Here is a 13,975-nt window from a genome sequence, read left to right as displayed (position 1 = left end):
ACTACCTCGAGTCCTTTTTTAGAGTCAACTCAATCAACTGATGAAAGCCACAACTAAATGATCACAGACTGTTGTGTCCGTTGTACATTTGAACAATTAGCCATTACCAGAAGACAGTGCAAGACTGCTAGGTAAGTGAGAAACATGGACGTGCAGGCCATATCAGAGGTTCCTCAAGGTGTACTTGTGGTCCAATTGAACTGATGCCCAGGCTCCAGTGCTAGCTTCGTGTCGGCCGGCATAAGGGATGCCGACATGGAGGCTAGCAAGGGCCCGCCAAGAACGGAACCATCCAAGCTGGCCTTTACCAGCAGGTTGGTTTTATGGTTCGGGGCAAATACCTGTTGTCGATCCTAACAGCATTGTCTCGCGCCTTGCTGGGCATTAGCCATTAAGGGAACCTCTGGTATTAGTATCACCTTTCCAGCATCTGCGTCGCCATCTGTGCTGTTATAAACTTGGCTTTCCTAATTCCACATACCTTTGGACACTCTGCTGTGGTCCTACATTGCCAGGTTGGCACGTAACTACATCCTGTACTAAGCCTATCCATCCGCATTGTCGTGTTCCGGCGCCCGCGTGCCCCTGTTGTTTGACGTATAGTCCTAATTGACAACTGTCCTGTAACCTAGAGCATCGCCGACTTTCCAGTAACTAAGCTCAACTAGAGGAGGCGAACCGGTCATGCTGCGCCGATGATTCGCGACCCGTTTAATATCCACCGAAATCCTGCTTCAGGCCTTGCGATTATTCGGACTGCTGCTACTCGCGCGGCCACAGACCTCGGCGAGAAGGCTGTCGAGGCCAGCATAAATGCCATAGAGAAGGGCAAGCAGGCCGTCGACGACATGGCTTTTTCAATACCCAAAAACGTCCCCTCCTTCTCCAACCCACAACGCCAGCTAGAGGACCGGGTCTGGGGGAACGGCGGCCAATCCAGCTTCCTCAATCCCGATCGAAACTCCCTTCCGATGTACAAAGACAAGCCCTACGCGTACCCGCCCTCCCAGCGGTCGCGTCCGCTCTGGCGCCGGAAGCGCGTCATCGCCCTCTTCTTCCTCTTCGTCATCTTTTTCTACCACTTTGGCGGCTTTTCCAAGCACCACGACACCTTTACCTCGCGCCCTTCATGGGGCTGGCTGAAGAAGTCCGAGTCCGAGGCGAACGTGGACTGGATTGAGAGACGAGAACATGTCGTGGATGCCTTCAAAGTGAGCTGGGACTCGTACCATCGCTATGCCTGGGGTAAGCAACACCATCCAGTCTGAGTGGGGGCGAGAGAGGTGCCCCTGCTGGAGGAGAACCTCGAAAGCTAACACGTGCGCCGCGCTTTTATTAGGACACGATGAATTCCATCCGATCACGAAGAAGGGTCGGCAGATGGTGCCCCATGGCATGGGTTGGATCATCGTCGATGCGCTGGATACTATGATCCTCATGAACCTGACCTCGCGTGTCGGTCAAGCCAGAGAATGGATTTCGAAGGACCTGTCCTACAACCAGGATCACGATGTGAACACTTTCGAGACAACCATTCGTATGCTGGGCGGTCTCCTGTCGGCTCATTACCTTTCGAATGAGTTCCCGCAGCTGGCGCCTCAAAAGGACGATGACCCTGGCGCACCGGGTGAAGACTTGTACCTGGAAAAGGCCAAAGACTTGGCGGATCGATTGATAGCAGCATTCGATTCACCATCCGGTGTCCCCTACGCAAGTGTCAACTTGGCCAAGTACGAGGGCTTGGTCTCTCACGCTGACGGTGGAGCTTCTTCCACGGCCGAAACCACCACCCTTCAACTCGAATTCAAATATTTGGCCAAGTTGACCGGCGAGAAGTACTTCTGGGACAAGGCTGAAAAGGTCATGAAGGTTGTGGATGAGAACGGTGCTGAGGGTGGCCTTGTTCCTATCTACATCTATGCTGAGGACGGCAAGTTTAGGGGTGAGAATATTCGCTTGGGCAGCCGTGGAGACTCGTACTACGAATACCTCATCAAACAATACTTGCAAACGTCGAAGCAGGAGCCCATTTATTTGGAAATGTGGGATGAGGCTCTGCAGGGCGTACGCAAGCACTTGGTTACCTATACCGAACCTTCCGGGTACACCATCATTGGAGAACGTCCTGAAGGTTTGGAGAAACCACTGTCTCCCAAGATGGACCATCTCGTCTGCTTCATGCCTGGAACTATTGCACTGGGCGCGACTGGTGGCCTTCCGGAAGCGGCAGCCAAGAAACTCCCAACATGGACCAAGAAGAACGAGGATGACATGCGTCTCGCGCGAGAATTGATGCAGACCTGCTGGGGAATGTACAAGTGGATGAAAACGGGTCTGGCCGCTGAGATCACCTACTTCAACATCGCCGACCCCCCGCTGCCAGAGTCGGCGCCCCATAATCCCCCTCTCCAGTTTGACTCGGATCCGGATGCCCAGTGGCGGAAAGACTTCATGGTCCACAGTAACGATGTGCACAATCTGCAGCGGCCGGAGACCGTGGAGAGTTTGTTTTACATGTGGCGCATCACGGGAGAGCGAAAGTACCGTGAGTGGGGCTGGGAGATGTTCAAGTCGTTTATGAACTACACTGCCATCGACGACGAAGGCGGCTTCACGAGTCTTTCAAATGCCAACACGATTCCTCCCGTGACTAAGGATAACATGGAAAGCTTCTGGCTAGTAAGTGGCATCCATACCCCCCGTGATAGCATCAATGTTCCTCTTGCTGACAAAATCGATTTAGGCGGAGACTCTAAAGTATTTCTACCTCCTCTTCTCGCCCAATGACCTGCTGCCACTGGACAGCGTCGTCATAAATACCGAGGCACATGCCTTCCCTCGCTTCCAGATGTCGCCGCTGTTCTCTACGGGCTGGGAGCGGAAGCCTAGAGACAAGGACGGGAAGATAATCGAGCCTGTGCATTAAGAGGGGAGACCATGGTGTTCATGGTAGGCGTTTTTCTGAAAGTTTGAACGGGCTATCTGGCTTTTGCAAAGGCGCTTTTCATATGCCCGATACAGCATAGGAGCTCATATCGCGGGCATAATGATCCTGGAATAGAATAGAATCAAGAGTCCTGCGCCCTCTGGTTTTTCGTGTGCCTTGCTGGTGGTGGTGAGGGTAGTGATCCTACTACTCACTGTTTTTTTTTCGAGACTGTAGTTGGGGTCTAGAACCAACCCTCGGGGAACCTGAGCGGCAGACAATAGGTAGGCGAAACACGCATCATGTTATTCCGTGACACACCGTATCAAGGCATTATCCAGAGCATGTGACGCGTAAAGCGCGAGGGACATGGGCTGCGGCTGATATCAGGTGGTTTTTTCAGCTTTGCCTGCATAACAAGCTGCTGATCTCGCGCCAAGTCGGTGAATTATGCCCATCCCAATACGAATGTTTCCTGGGCTAGATGTAGCGACGTTTCAGGGGAAGATGCTGCATCGCTAGGACCGAACCCACTTCTCTGTGAGACATGAACCCTTCTTGGACCTTCGGCTCTCGAACCCCCAAATCAAATCCACAGTGATGCCAAGGAAAATACTAACCCGCAGATGCAGAGGGCAGCATGCCGGCTTGGTCCAGAGCGAGGGAGCACTCCTGTTTACAGTAAGCTCCCACACATAGCCATCTGCGGGCACTAGCCTTGGTGTGAGGATGGGAGTTGGTAAGCGTGTGGTGAAGAAGGGGGAGCCGAGTCGTTTTGGAGGATGACGATCGCAGTGACCAGCTTTACCTTTGCACAAGGGTTCGGTCGTGTCATTCCGACGGGTGTTCGTCCATTATTACCTATGCTTGACCTATATTATATCTATATACATCGGTTCGGGTCCGTATAGGCAAATGAGCATGAACGAGGTAGGAGGTTCAGCTCGGCCAGTCCATACGTGCTTGCTCGCAGTATGCGTGGAAATCACCGAGCACATGTCCTCGCTCGACCAATGCTTCCTCGGCGTGGTGGCCGAGAAGAAGAAATCAGGCATCACCATCCGGTATTCTTCGGAAAAAGTACTAGCCTTTCTCACCCAGCCCAGGTCAATCACGAGTGGACATCAGGCAATAAATAGCCCAAATTCGGGCGGCGGAAACCGAGCCGCATACGATGGGTTTCCCTTGGCAGTACGGACCAAAATGCTTCCCGCTATCCAAGATGGAGCCTTACCGTGGAAGGTAAAACACTCGGGGCTAGCATTCCAGATGCGACGATGGCTTCGGACGTTGAACTTAAAGATCTCAGATGGTGCCCACTAAGTAAGGATTTCTGCAGGGGTAGGGTCAGACCTTCACCACCTTTAAGTCGACTCCAGCACTCCAGCCAGTGCCGTGCTCAGCCATCTCCACGCGGGTAGAAAAGGATCGCCAGGGCCACCTAAGCTAGCTTGATCTGCAAATACTGCATGTACCTCTTATGGGCCTTAACTAACGACATCCTGCCATGATCAATTAACCTGGATCCATGCCATCGTGTCGAATTGCCATACCCTGTATGTTCAGCAGGTGCAGACTCCAGAGGCTTCAAGTGTCGACTAGTCCCAAAGATTGCACACACACATACCCCTCTTTCCTATGAGGTGTTGACGCTCTACGTTCCATGAGTCACAGCGGCATCAAGATTACCAGCGCATTAACGGTGAGGCTGCCTACCCAATCGATGTAGCCAGCACACGGCAACAGCAATCCCGGCAGGCTAGGTAAATGTCAAGAGCTAGGTACTTAGCTACCGTATAACGAAAAGGTGATAGTGGGTGTTCCTGCAGTAGCTTTGCCGACCCAATGGGAGCAACCAGAGACCGGCTCGACAAATAAAGGCGCTCGTTCTAGAATCACCATCGAAGACGATGGCCCCGGTAAGGAATATGTGCCTCCTGCTATCGCAGAATACCACTGGGTATCAGTCGATATTAATTGGGAGCTGCAGCCTGCGTAGAGCAATAATTTGGGCTGGGCATTCTGGCCGAGTTTCCCGTATGATGACACCGCCTCCCGACCCCAAAATAATTCTCGTGTCGTTGTTTGCCGCTTCCTCCCCCCCCCTCGGCCAAGGTTTGAAGAAGAAGAAAACCGAACGAGGACAAAAAAAGCAACTTACCCCAAGGAATGGTGCGGCAAGTCCACTCCACCCACAAAGACCGGTCTGGTTTGGCCGCTGCATACGGCGTCTTCCTTCTGGTCTTCCCACGTCTCTAAAATTGTGCACTTTTTTTTTTTTTTTTTTTTTTTTTTTTTGATCGACCTATGATACCGGCGGCTTGGGTTCTGTTGTTTCGTCTATATCGGGGCCGTGACTGGTTATTCGGTGCCTTGTCTCGCCGTCAGCTGCGTCTTCGTATTCGAGAGCCCTTACGTGTGCCCAAGCCTTGGCCTGCCAACACCTGCAGAACCAACAACCGACTTTGACGAGCGCCAGTTGGTAGGAGGAGAGAGCACGCTGAGTGTGGGACAAAATAGAACCTGGATCGTGTAACGGGCCAATCCAGGTTATTCATGTACGTACCGCCTTGCCTGTTATGCAGTGGCTCGCCTCCCCCCGGGTAAAGTGCCCATCATCGATATCCAATTTACTGCAATGAACCCTTGGCATTTTCTTTCTCTGCCTATGTTAGTTTCGCTGGCTACTGGACGGATTGCATATACGGCCTGTGTACGTACTGCCCGCATGTGACCCCTGTTTGTCATCCCCAGGCAACAAGGGCAGTCCATGCCTGTAAGGATGCACGCTGTGTGACACTGGACAATACCTACCACTGCATACATCGACTGCAAAGTCCTGGCCTCAAGCCTACCCAGACCAGAACGTGCCCGGATGCATCACCAGCCCATATCCAGGAGGTTTTTCTAGCTTGTATCTTAGCCAAACGTGGATCTCGCTGCCTAGCAGGGAATCCTCGAGAGAAACGTGTACCAAACTGAGGCTCTATGGACCATCACCGTCACTAGGTGTGAATTCAGGTACAGTAAGGAGCTGCTTCTATCCGTAACCAAAATTCAACCTTGGAGGTAGCATCTTGTCTTATAGAAGAAGTCCACTCCTAGTTCGAAAGAAATAGAAATCACTGTTTGCTCGGCTCTATACCTTTTGTTTTCCTTCTTTTTAACCAGTTTATTTGCTTGCTTTTCTCCCCATCATTTACTTGGTTGGTTCACTTGGTCCTGTCCCTTCGTTGGAAAACACCTCGTGCTCGAAGAACCCCGGCTATATTCAAGCAGGGTCAATACATTGCTACACCGTTACACCTCCCATTCGTCACTTTTACCTATTTTGCCGGCGTCTCGCCTTACTCCGGCGAGATACCTATGTAACCCTACCAAACGAATTCGATCTCGACCACCAGACCGACATCTCATGATTATTGCTCCACCCCTGCAACCTTGATCTATTCTCTCTTTTTCTTTGACGACCCAACCCAACGGCAGGCTGTGTCGGGACATACAAGTACCTGAGCGTCTTCGAGATCATGCAGTTGCGGGCCCTTGATACCGGACAAGTCTTTTATTTCGTCTTAAGCGAGCTCTTACTTATACCCCCGCTGTCCCGCATCTGGTGCAGAGGCGGGTTCAGATCTGCACCTCATTTCGGTGCCGCTTCAGGTCGAACTACAAGCGCGCCTCCACGCAACCCATATTCGTATCTTCCCAGGAAGAGCTGCGTGCCAGCTCGCCGGGCTTGCATAAAGCCCCTGTTTGCCCAGGCCACTTGTTGTTGTTTTTGTGTTGTTGTTTTTTTTCTTCTATTGTTGTCTTTACTTGGACAGCCACACACATCAACTCAAGAGCTGCCCTGGCCGGAGATCGGGAGTGAATACGGGCTGCACGCATTCGTGACACCGGGGTCACCGCCAGCGACGTACTGCTTCAGTACCACACGATCTGGACGGCGCTGATACTCCTTTTGCTTGAGCGCACCCGGAATTCTTTAAAAGTCACCGTCGCTACACCATATCTCGAAGGACAAGCGTGCCAGTCCACCATCAGTCGCCATGGGTAATATCAACTTTTTTGTTAACTGGGAGTTATGGGAGCAAATGACCTTTGTATGTGTACACATCGAACCCCCTCTTGGGCATCTTACTCATATGATCGCAGGTCTTGGCGGTTAGTATAGTGCTGGTGTTTTTGGCTGGCCTGCTGAAACTATGGTGGATTAATAGATCAGTGAGGAAACACGAAATCCTCGATGAAGAGAAGCGATCGAGGTTATCAGAGATGCGGAAAAGTGGCCTGCCTGTGGGGAAGAAAGCAGACATACCGTTCGGCGTCCGAGCGATACAGAGCGGTATCCAGGTCGACGGCATTTGGATTTCAAGGCCTGGCACTCCTAACTCGGGGACCTTGGCAACGTCGATGACCTTGGGAGGAGACTCGGATGACGAGCCGAAGGGAAAGGAGAAAGCCATGTCGCCGAAGATTGCTACACCATCGCCGGGGCAATCCCAACGGCCCAGCCCAACTGCGAGCACGTTTGAACAGGCCCATTCACCCACGCTGGATCCCCAGTCCACCTATAGGCCTAAGCACGGCGCCAGCAAACCACCAAACTGGTCCAGTAACCACTTGAGCGCCGATTTGCAGAGGAACCTCGATGCCCTTAGGAACCTCGAAGGCGCGAGCTCCCCCTCTCGTCCAGCACCCCAATCTTACACTCCTACAACCTCCTTCCCGCCGGCCAGGACTTCGGCAGGGCAGGGCGAGGGGCGGACGTCCAGCTCGTCTGATGAGGGCCTGACTCTGGCCAACACAAGGCATAACAGCCGGATGGCGAGCCCCTTGACACAAACACCCCAGGCGTCCTCTCACGCGAGAGGCGGGGAGTCACGAAGCAGCTATTTCACGGTGCGCCAAGCATCGCCTGACGACGCACAACAGCGAAGACCTGCTGCTGCAGCGTCTGAGACCGAGCACCCGAGCGCTCCAACCAGATCCTATTCCGGTGACGTTCACGCAAATCGGGCGACAAGGCGGGTCAATGCCGGCTTCGAGGTGTTGCCCGCCGGGACGTTCGGGGTGCCGCCGCCAGCCAATGACGACCAGACCGACTTGGAGAGTGGCAGCAACCGGTTCCCACCTCCAGTGACAAACAAGCTGCACAGGAAGTCGCGGAGCAGGTCATCAAGCCGCGCATAGAACAGGGTAAAGGGGTATATCATCATCAAAAGCGTTGTTGTCTTCAAAAGGGAACAGGGAGTTAATGTAGGGGTCATGGGATTTGGGGCATATAATACATTTGCATAAATCGGTGTAATGTCTGCATCATCACAAACATAGAGATTACAGTTCCTGGCCATAGCTTCGATCAATGGCGAATACATTTTATTGCTTCCTTCGTGTCTTCAGTCGATTCCACCCTTGTTGAATCATACATGATGTGTCTTTAGGTAATGGGCACACTTTGATAATCACAAAGACGCAGACGCCGTCTGCGAATTCCACTTGCACATATACCATAATATCAGCAATGCAAAATTGCTCAAAGCCTACCTGTCTAATCCACACCCAGAATGCCTCTCGTAAGCACTAAAAAATGTGTGCTATGAGCAACCAACTCCACTGTCGTCTGTATACATGGACGATGAGCTGGTGGCGCGGTTGACAACGGCGACGTGGCAGTGCCTGCATCGTCGTGTAAATCGTACTACATCTGGCTCGTGGGACAGAACCCGCTTGTCGTCTGCCTCGCCATACCGTTTGGTCGAGTCGAGACGGATACGCCTCGGACACCGGGGGATCTCTGGCCATCTCTCTTTGTTGCATTGTTTTGCAGTTTGCCGCTTTATCTTTTTCATGACAACATACGGAGTGGGTGAGAGGCGCTGTAGGGGCCCACCGAATAGAAGTCTCGGGTAATGACGAGCTTCATCATACCCGACACCCGTTCAGCTCAGACCAGATCTGACGAAACCGATACAGGTGGTCCGCACTTCCAGAAACGGTGTAGAGGTAAGTAGGTATCGTTGACCCAAATGATGGCGCCAATACCGGCAGAGTCGGGGGGCTGTGTTGGGTGATCGTCACGGGCGATGCTGTTTCTTGGCATAGATCATCCCCGCAAAATCCAAATTAGCTTGGTGCTCGGTGCTGGAGAGAGGATGATGCATTCCCTCTCGAACCCAGTCAACCCAGTCGTTCGGGAAGCCGGAACGCTCAGCTGGGGGGATAGTGAATCACATCGTCGCTCAATGGTGTTTTACGCCCTTATCTCGCTTCCTCCCAGTCAGCGTCCCGAGTGATATGACAATCATCAGATGAACTTGCGACAAGGACAGGAAGCCGGGTCGCGTAATGGGACATGAGTTGAGTTACACCTGATGCCGAGCTCCACGGCCGAGCTAGTAGTTACCCGTGCCTGTGCCTGTGCCTGTGCCTTTTGGAACTTACCTATTTCGTGCCAAGTACCTCCTAACGTCTCTTACGGCCAGCCAGCATACAAGCCTCACCTTCCTGGATGTGGTGCTACGGCACGCAGAGGGGGAGGGGGGGGGGGGTCATCGCTTCCTTGGTTGGAACTTAAGAAAGCCGGCTTGCGCTCTTATAAACCTTGCTCGCCCTCTAGTCGCGGGCCATTTGCGAAAACCCATCGACTTCGCCAAATACAGCCTTAGGTGTTCCCTTGGCCTACGGATTCAACCATCCAGTCGTCCCGTTACAGCCAGGTTCGTGTGTTTGGATTAAAAAGAAATTCCTACCTGGTCTATTTGCTTTACCTGATTACCATCCCTACCTACCTACTCACTCCCCCGCCCTATTCAGGTCCATTACATTAGGTAGAGAGAGAAGCAGGTGATAATAACCCACTTTCTTTGTGACTTGAACTCAATCGCGACCTATCGAGCCACGCTTCAATCAATTCTCCAATACACCCACCACCACCTTGTGATCCGAACACCCAAACATCTGACAATGCCCATCCGCAATCCATTTGCAACTCTCGTCACGAGGCGACCCGGCAACGACGAGAATCTTCGCCCCGACCTGCTACCGCCTGCCAAGGATGAAGCCCATCCGGGCTTTGAGAGAGTAGATACTGTGGGATCCAAGGCCTCGTCGGCACTGAGTATCCGCAGTGCCAAAGGCCGTGACAATGGCGACTACAAAATGAGTGGTACGACAGCGCCCTCCCCCCAAACGCGACAGTGGCTACAACATCACATGCTCGTTCGATTTCCGCCTTTTGGCATACCAGTCGAAGCTAATGTGTATGAACCATAGTCGTCAATGACAGCGGTGTCTATCTACCGGTACTTATCTCACCCCCCCCCCCCCTGCGCCCGATCAGTGCCCATCTGTCTGACATTCAAACATCCAGCCTTCTCCTAGTGAAGAGAAGGGTCTCTGGCCGAGGCGCCCGGCTGTCCAGTCACGAACGTCTATGGACACTCGGAGCAGCATTGGCGATATCGAACACTTCTCAATCTCCCGAGAGTCGTTCGACTCCTACCGGCGCTCCTTTGTAAGTCGCAGACAAGGGTCAACCCAGCTCGGGCGGGCATTAACATAGCTACCATGCAGGATATATCAGCCAGGTCCCCTGTAATTGTTCACGACCCTCCCCGCCAGAGCCTTGATTCTGCACGTTTCCCACGCATGCCGAGGTCGTCTGTCAGGGACAGGTTCTTTGATCCCGAGCCGCCCACGGCCGAGGAAGGCTTCGAAGAGGTTGGCCTGAACGACGAGCAGAAACAGCAGCCACAGCAGCAGGCCAGGAAGCGCGGCTTCTTTGCCAAATTCTCCGATGCATCAGAGCCCAACACCCATAGCCATACACAGGGCATGTCGCGTTTCATTCCAGGCCGCAAGAGAGCGCAAAGCGGGCAAGGCGCAGAACTCGGCAACATGGAACGTCCAAAGTCATCGCACTCCCAGGACGGGGAGGAAATGCAATGAAACAGGCACTACGCAGCAAGCCCCGGATCATGGAAATTTGGAAGTCGGCACTGCTGAGGCGAATTGGTTTGCATATTTTCACGGCGTATTGGCGCAAGGTATAGATCGTCCGGCGTTGTCTAACGAGCAACCACTTGCTCCTCCTTTTTTGGTTGGTGGCTTGACTCGATGAGCCGCTCGCTTCTAGTGTTGCATTGATGCCTCCTACAGACCCGGCGCAGGTCTTGCTAGAACTATAATGATAATGAAATCACTGCAACGAAATGAAAACGAAAGATTCTCATTATGAACATACGGGTTCGATACGTGTGTTTACATACGACACCATGTAGCGGCTGAGGTAACTACCAACATTGTGCCCGATCAGAGAGTCATGGACCTTATAGAGGTAGGTAACATGAGACCAGTTACAGCTACCAGCCCGTTACCTATCGCCTACTGCTTGAATCTCTAGCTTTGACCGATCCCCCACCAAACTCCATCTCACAAGCATACCCCTCCATGCCAAGTCCTTTGAATGCCTTATCGGGTTCTTATCTTTGCGCTCGTCACCAATTTTTTTTTTGTAAGCACCCAGAAGCCATTAAGTGCCTAGTCAATTGGACTCCAAATTCGACACAGACAATACTCGATAAGCTCACTATTGAAGCGGATCACTTTCTTACACGATAACTTCTCCGTAAGAGCGATGGCGCCCACAAGACCGAACAAAAAGTCGAAGAAGGGCGACAAGGGCGCTGCTTCAGCAGACGAGTCCAAAGTATCCCCACTCCTCTATGTCAAGGCCGCCGAAACCCAGCTTCAGGCAGGCCAGCCTTCCGATGCTCTAGAGCTGGCAAAAAAAGCCTTGAGCCAATCGCAAACAGGTAGCGACAGTGCCCTCGCTGCGCTGAATCTGTTAGGTCAAATCAACATTGAGATCGGCGAATTCGAGACGGCCCGATCCTACTTTCTCAAGGCCGTCGCCATCGACGAAGATGGCAGCAGGAGCGATGAGACGGGCGGTGGACCGGAGAAGTTTTTGTGCTTGGCGCAGTTGAGCGAAGAAGGCGGCCAGGATAGCGTCAAGTGGTTCGAGAAGGGCGCCGCGGCCCTCAAGAACCAGATCCAGAAATTCGAGGACGTCAAGAAGTTGACCGACGAACAAGAACTCCTGCTCGACGAGCTCCGACAAAAGCACGCCATGACACTCTGTGCCGTGTCGGAGATCTACATGACGGACCTCTCGTGGGAAGCCGACGCCGAGGCGCGTTGCGAGGCCCTCGTCACCGAAGCCACCATGGTCGCCCCCGACTTCGCCGAGACGTGGCAAACCCTCGCGAGCGTGCGGATCTCCCAAGAGCGCTTCGACGACGCCAAGGCTGCCCTGGTCCGAAGTCTCGAGCTGTGGAAAGACCTGCCGACGGGGGACCCCTCTGTGCCCGATTTCCCCAGCAGAGTCGCGCTGGCCCGGTTACTGATGGAAGTCGGTATGGAGCAGGAGGCCATCGAGGTGCTCGAACGGTTGGTTGGAGAGGATGACCACAGTGTCGAAGTCTGGTACTTGGGAGGCTGGGGTCTCTACGTTTTGGGCGAGAAGCAGAAGCAGCAGGATTCGAGTGAGGGGGGCGAATGGAAATCAACATGGATCTCGAGCAAAACCTGGCTCAAGCAGTGTCTCACCCTGTTCGCGCAACAAGACTACGAAGACGAGCGTCTGGGTGAACATGCCAATGAGCTTCTTGCTGCTGTCACTAAAGACCTTGGGGATGCGCCCTCTGAAGACGAAGACGAGGGAGACGACGCAGACGAGGGGTGGGAGGATGAGGATGCGAGCGACGAGGAGATGGGCGGTTGAGGATGTGGCCCTCTTAGACTTGTTTCTTTTATCCGATCACGAATAGGGTGCTAGATGTGACGACAACATCTCGGCGTTTTGGGCTGGCATTTAAAGGCGTTGGGAGGCAATAAAAGGGTTTTGGACAGCCGTCCCCACGATATGGATTGCTGTATGCTAGTGTCAATGAGATCTACAGTGGTCCATTCAACCAAACAATTGATGCGCCCGAACTCCATGCAATGTATCCGCATATGCTCCCCCTTTGTCTCTAATTACGTTGCGACCTTTAGTGACTCGACCCCTTCTGCCAAGCCACCATCCTCGTCGTCTCCCTCGTCTCCCTTGCCAACAAGTCCACGCTCCCAGAGCTGCTTGCCTGTGAGCTTCTTCTCCTCCTTTCCTCTAGTTTTCTTCAACTCGGCGAGGCGCTCCTCTTCCTGACGTATGCGCTCCTCTTCCATTTCCTGCATGAAGCCCTCGCGCCACTTGATAAACGTTTCCCTCGTGACGGGCGTGCCGTGGAACTTCTTATTCTCCTCGCGCTCGGCCGCCAGCAGAATCTCTTCGTGCTCGCGGGCCTTGGCCGCCCGTCGGTCCAGGATGAGCTGCTCCGCGTTCTCCTTCAAGGTCGTCACCAGCGTGAAAACCATGGCCATGCCCAGGTTCTCCTGGATCGTGTCCTCGAGCCCGGCCAGCAGGGTGTCCTTGTCGTTGGCGACGGAGAAGAATGGGTGCGTCGCCGCGTTCTGCTCCGGCGACAGGTCCAGCATCGGCGCCTCGTCCGGGTAGGCGTCCGGGTATCGCACGTGCAGGACTACGGTCGGCGGGTCGTTGGTGTCTTCCTCGTCCGGCGGGAGGTCCAGCAGGACCGAGACCCGGTATTCGGTCTCATTTATATCTGCAGAACGGCAAATCTTGGGTTAGTGGATTGAAGAATTGCTGAGTTTGCGATCCTTGGATGGCGGGGTAATAGAATGCTCGGACTGGGCACAATGGCTGCTTACCTGTGATTTCTTCTGGGAAAATGGAGTCAAGAACTTCACGTTCCTCGACCTGCTCTTCACGGCCCATTTTGTGACGATCCTATCTGAAGTGTTGCTTCTAGAATTCTTGTGTGATGCGATGCGTGTATCGTCGGGTGAGTGCAATTGGAGGCTACTGGTCAGGTACATAACTTACACGACGTGCAGGTAGGTATGTACATAGCTCATAGTGGGCTTACAGGCATTGTGGTGGGGTGCTAAACACTTGAAGCCGCTTGGCGCTGATCTCACCGCCCG

At 53.3% G+C, this 13,975-nt stretch overlaps 5 protein-coding genes across 5 annotated transcripts; 4 read left to right on the top strand and 1 right to left on the bottom strand.

The window, feature by feature from the left end:
• Window positions 1-695: 695 nt before the first annotated feature.
• On the top strand, window positions 696-2,926 carry PG985_006645 (Mannosyl-oligosaccharide 1-2-alpha-mannosidase; the record flags this gene model as incomplete). The annotated part of the gene is made up of 3 exons (XM_066826414.1): window positions 696-1,245; window positions 1,340-2,679; window positions 2,744-2,926. The coding sequence occupies 3 exons, from the start codon at window positions 696-698 to the stop codon at window positions 2,924-2,926; spliced, it is 2,073 nt and encodes a 690-aa protein (XP_066686021.1).
• Window positions 2,927-6,975: 4,049 nt separating this feature from the next.
• On the top strand, window positions 6,976-8,119 carry PG985_006644 (uncharacterized protein; the record flags this gene model as incomplete). The annotated part of the gene is made up of 2 exons (XM_066826413.1): window positions 6,976-7,029; window positions 7,082-8,119. The coding sequence occupies 2 exons, from the start codon at window positions 6,976-6,978 to the stop codon at window positions 8,117-8,119; spliced, it is 1,092 nt and encodes a 363-aa protein (XP_066686020.1).
• Window positions 8,120-9,892: 1,773 nt separating this feature from the next.
• PG985_006643 (uncharacterized protein) lies at window positions 9,893-10,876 on the top strand (the record flags this gene model as incomplete). Its single annotated transcript, XM_066826412.1, has 4 exons — window positions 9,893-10,094; window positions 10,202-10,230; window positions 10,299-10,442; window positions 10,502-10,876. The coding sequence occupies 4 exons, from the start codon at window positions 9,893-9,895 to the stop codon at window positions 10,874-10,876; spliced, it is 750 nt and encodes a 249-aa protein (XP_066686019.1).
• A 688-nt stretch (window positions 10,877-11,564) lies between these two features.
• PG985_006642 (UPF0661 TPR repeat-containing protein C16D10.01c) lies at window positions 11,565-12,713 on the top strand (the record flags this gene model as incomplete). Its single annotated transcript, XM_066826411.1, has 1 exon — window positions 11,565-12,713. One exon carries the CDS (start codon window positions 11,565-11,567, stop codon window positions 12,711-12,713), a length of 1,149 nt encoding a protein of 382 aa, XP_066686018.1.
• Window positions 12,714-12,967: 254 nt separating this feature from the next.
• PG985_006641 (uncharacterized protein) lies at window positions 12,968-13,766 on the bottom strand (the record flags this gene model as incomplete). Its single annotated transcript, XM_066826410.1, has 2 exons — window positions 12,968-13,593; window positions 13,700-13,766. 2 exons carry the CDS (start codon window positions 13,764-13,766, stop codon window positions 12,968-12,970), a joined length of 693 nt encoding a protein of 230 aa, XP_066686017.1.
• Between the last annotated feature and the right edge of the window lie 209 nt (window positions 13,767-13,975).

The sequence above is a fragment of the Apiospora marii genome, assembly GCF_038362585.1.
Source record: "Apiospora marii strain CBS 49790 chromosome Unknown utg000004l_segment0_segment0, whole genome shotgun sequence".
Classification (NCBI taxonomy): Eukaryota; Fungi; Ascomycota; class Sordariomycetes; order Amphisphaeriales; family Apiosporaceae; genus Apiospora; species Apiospora marii.
Note: the sequence above shows the minus strand (reverse complement) of the source record. Positions and strands in the feature narration are given on the sequence as shown.